The sequence below is a fragment of the Corapipo altera genome, unplaced genomic scaffold (genome assembly GCF_003945725.1).
Source record: "Corapipo altera isolate COAL_440 unplaced genomic scaffold, ASM394572v1 45, whole genome shotgun sequence".
NCBI lineage: Eukaryota > Metazoa > Chordata > Aves > Passeriformes > Pipridae > Corapipo > Corapipo altera.
In genome coordinates this window covers 19,084,465-19,088,385 of record NW_020884877.1, presented here as the reverse complement: position 1 = coordinate 19,088,385, position 3,921 = coordinate 19,084,465, and the positions used below count along the sequence as shown (strand labels likewise).

At 63.4% G+C, this 3,921-nt stretch overlaps 1 protein-coding gene across 3 annotated transcripts in view; it reads left to right on the top strand.

Moving 5' to 3' along the window:
• PNKD (PNKD, MBL domain containing) overlaps window positions 1-3,900 on the top strand; it is a 12,031-nt gene extending 8,131 nt beyond the window's left edge. The window contains exons 1-9 of one of the 3 annotated variants that reach the window (XM_027637469.1): window positions 68-120; window positions 1,223-1,338; window positions 1,544-1,656; window positions 1,896-1,954; window positions 2,099-2,191; window positions 2,437-2,600; window positions 2,704-2,790; window positions 2,902-3,017; window positions 3,198-3,900. In XM_027637469.1, coding sequence (XP_027493270.1) covers window positions 86-120; window positions 1,223-1,338; window positions 1,544-1,656; window positions 1,896-1,954; window positions 2,099-2,191; window positions 2,437-2,600; window positions 2,704-2,790; window positions 2,902-3,017; window positions 3,198-3,371 — 957 coding nt within the window. In that variant the 5' untranslated portion in view covers window positions 68-85 and the 3' untranslated portion in view covers window positions 3,372-3,900. Of the gene's footprint in view, window positions 1-67; window positions 121-648; window positions 1,118-1,222; window positions 1,339-1,543; window positions 1,657-1,895; window positions 1,955-2,098; window positions 2,192-2,436; window positions 2,601-2,703; window positions 2,791-2,901; window positions 3,018-3,197 lie in introns of those variants that run through there. The other 2 variants (XM_027637468.1, XM_027637470.1) reach the window with 2 other exon arrangements.
• Window positions 3,901-3,921: the final 21 nt, after the last annotated feature.

Sequence of the window (3,921 nt, the reverse complement as noted above, 5' to 3'; positions counted from 1 at the left end):
GGCGGCGGCGGCGGTCGGGGCGCGGGGGATCGGGGCCGCCTGCCTGCGCCTCCTCCGTCGCGCCCGCCGCGCCGCCGCCGCGCTCATGGCCTTCGCCGCCCCGCTGCTGTTCCGCCTGGGGTGAGTGAGAGAGGGAACGAGTGAGTGAGTGCAGCGTCTGCCGCTCGGCACCCGCCGCCGGGAGGGGGCCACCGCCGCCCGCCTTTGTGCTGCCGCCGGGAGGGAGGGCCCGTCCTCCTCTGCCTGTGCGGAGCCGCCCGCCGAGGATCTGCGGCCCCGCTGGCGCGGGGAGGCCGGGCCGGGGCTGGAGCTGGCGGGGGCACAGCCGCCCACCCGTGCTCAGCCCGCCCGCGTCCGGGGGGCGAGGGCGGGCGCTGTCAGCCCGGTTGCGGGGTCGGGGAACGGCCGCCGGCTTCCCCCGCGCGGTGCCGGTCACCCCCGGATCTCTCACTGTCCCCTGGGAGCAGCCTTCCCTCGGATGTCATCGCTGACCCATCCCGGTGCCCCGGCCGTGGCCGGGCTGCCAGTGCTGGCAGAAGCCCCCGTTCCCCGGCTTGGGGTTCCCACCGCCACAAAAGCGGGGGACTCCCTCCCGGTGTCCCTGCCGGTGGATGTCACCATCCAGGGGTGCCCTTGGCTGGGAATGGGCTTTGCAACCCAGGACTTTAAACGTCGGTCATGGTACCATTCCCGGTGCCGTTCTAAATCGCTGCTGTATGAATGGGGAGGTCCCTCCGAGCCCCCAGCCTTTGTCTGTTGTATGCCCTCATGTACGGGGACATTTCTCTCTTCCCTTTTCCCTGGCCCATTCCCTCATCCCCAGGACCACAGCACCCAGGGCAGGCTTGGGCATGGCCCCTCCAGAGCAGGGGTAGGGACAGCCAGAGTGCTAATCTGCCCTGGGGCTCCAGCCCCTCCTCGTGAGCAGAGAGAGCCCTCCTGGACAGATGGATGGACAGATGGACACCCCACAGCAGTGTTCCCTCCCACCACCATCCTTGCTGCCTGGAGCAGCTGGAGGGGACCTGGCTGGGAAATTAGTCCTGCCCTCACTGCAGATCCAGAGTATGGGATACACACACGCCACCTCCAGCCCCCATGCATGGAAAGTGACCCTGTATGTGTCCCCTGTGAGAGTCCCAGTCCAGGCAGCAGCCCCCTCCCCACGTGGGCTCCTTAGGGGGTTTGGGGGTTAATGCCAAGGGGTGTCTGCCCTCCCCAGGTACAGCCTGTATGCCCGCACACGCCTGGGCTACCTCTTCTACCAGCGACAGGTGAAGAAGGCCCGGGAGCGGTACCCGCATGGCCATTCTGTGCCCCAACCCTGCTGCTTCCCCGGTAAGTCCTGGCGACCCCCCTCACACCGTGGCCTCACAGTGTCCCTCAACACTGGCACTCTGGGATGGGGAGGAGTTGCCATCGCCAAATCGCCCAAAGCATACTTAACTAAGAATTTGATGTAAGATGCTGGAGTATGCCCTGGACCTCTGCTTTTCCAGCCCAGGGGCTCATGCTCTGATGTCTATCTGTCTGTCCCTGTTAGGGGTGAAAATCCTGCCCATTCCTGTGCTCTCCAACAACTACAGCTACCTGGTCATCGACACTGGCTCCAGCCGAGCGGCTGTTGTCGACCCCTCTGACCCACTGGCTGTGCAGGTGAGACCCCCTAAGCCACCCATATCTGGCCTTCAGGTGCCTCCAGGTGAGGGGGTGGCACAACTCTGTACTTTGAGGGCAGAGTGGGGCAAATCTGCCCCTAATCTGCAGCCCTTAGTGCCCAAGGCTGGAGTGTGGCAGTGCTCATCCAATGCCTTGGGGGGGACTGAATTTAGGGAGATACTGGTACTTGGGTTCTGTGTCCCCCCCAAATCTCTCTGTTTCCTCCCCATTCCGAGGCTGCCATTGAAGAAGAGGGGGTGATGCTGGAGGCCATATTCTGCACACACAAACACTGGTAAGGGGCAAGGAGGGACATGGGGGTGAGTCAGTGGCTGCCGTAGAGGGTGTCCCATCTGATGGCTCCCAGCCCTGCCCCATTTAGGGAGGGATATGGAGGGGGGGGGGGCACATTTAGGGCTGCTGACCTCCCTGTCTGCAGGGACCACAGTGGGGGGAATGCGGCGCTCTGCCAGAAGCACAATTCCTGCAAAGTATACGGCAGCGCTCTTGATGCCATCCCACAGCTCACCAAGTAAGTCCTGCGCCCCCCTGGCAGCCCTGTCAATTTAGGGGGGGGGGGGCTTCACTCCCAACCACCACTGAATGTGCACTCACCTACCACTCCATCCCCCAAGTACCATGTTGCCTCCATCGTGGGCAGAGACCTGGCATGTTCATGACACCAGTGCATGGGGAAGGGTTGCCTGGGGAGTTGGGTATTTTGAGGTGCTGGGGGTGGGGGGAGCACACTGACAGTGCCCTCTGTGCTCGGCACAGCCCACTTACAGACAGGGAGAAGGTGAGTGTGGGCTGCCTGACCTTTGAGGCGCTCGCCACACCTGGCCACACTGTGGGCCACATGGTGTACGTGCTGGACGGGGAGCCCTTTGGCAGCCCCCCCTGCCTCTTCTCTGGGGACCTCCTCTTCCTCGCTGGCTGCGGTGAGTGCACCTGACCTGGGTGTTGGGGGGTTATTCCACCCTGGGAAGGGCTTGGGGGTACCTCCCAATGCCCCCCTTGACAGGCAGTTGTGCTGGGGTCCAGGCAGGCCGTTCGAGGGCTCCCCTGAGACCATGCTTGCCTCCCTGGACATGGCCGTGGGCTTGGGTCAGGACACGCTGCTGTGGCCAGGTGAGTGTTCCCAACACCGGGGTAGAGTCACTGGTGTCCCCCCTAGTCCCCACTGCCAAGCTGGGGAGCTGTGTGGGGGTGATGCTGAGAGCTGCGTATGGGGGTCCACAGGCCACGAGTATGCACTGGAGTGCCTGACCTTCGCCAGCCTCCTGGAGCTGGACAATTCTGCACTGGAACAGAAGCTGCAGTGGGCAGTGCAGCAGCGCCAGGAGAAAAGGAGTACGGTGAGGCATGGGAGTCCCTTGGCTGCAGCACCCGCCACCCCAACCCCTGACAGGGATCCCCATCCCTTGGCAGGGATGCTGCACCCCAACATCCTCTTTCATGGCGGGTTCCTTAAGGGAAGGGGGTTCTGGGAGGGGTTCCAGCTCCCTGCCAGGGGAGCTGAATGGCTGGTCCCACAGTGCCCCTCCACACTGGGGGAAGAACAGACCTACAACCCCTTCCTACGGACACACCGACCGGAGCTGCAGGAGGCACTGGGACTGTGGCAGGATGGGGGAGAGGATCCCGATGCCTTCCGCGCCCGCGTCCTCAAGGAGGTGCGGAGGCGCAAGGACCTCTACCAAGCCACCTAGATCTTCCTTCTCAGGAGCCCCCACTTTCCATGGGGCCGGGTGATATTTGGGCACAAGGGGCCCAAGACTCTGTGTGTTTCATTTTGCTGTGAATCTCCCTCCTGGGGTGCATGGCTGGGGGGGAAGAGTGGACACCCCTTTACGTGGGCACCCTGTAAGTGATCCCTGCCTTTGCTTCCCCAGACTTGGGGGTCACCAGCTGTCATAGCACCTCGATCCCCTTACTGGGGGTCTGTAGCCCCCCTGCCCCACTGCTAGGGCTATAGGGATGGCACCAAGGGCTTTTCCTATCCCCCCTCCTTGTTTTTCTGGGAGTCTCCAATTTCCCCACACCACTACCACTCGGCTCCCTCCCCTTACCCTTGCAGCCCCTAGTGCTGTGCATCTCTTTTGGAGGGGGCTGTGATGGAGTCTGCAAGGGTAGGTGGGGAGCAGTACTACCTCCAGGCAAGGGGCTCCTCTCCAGCACCCCATCCTTGACGCTGGAGCCCCCCCTGCGCGTGCACACACACACACACACACACACACACACACACACACACACACACAC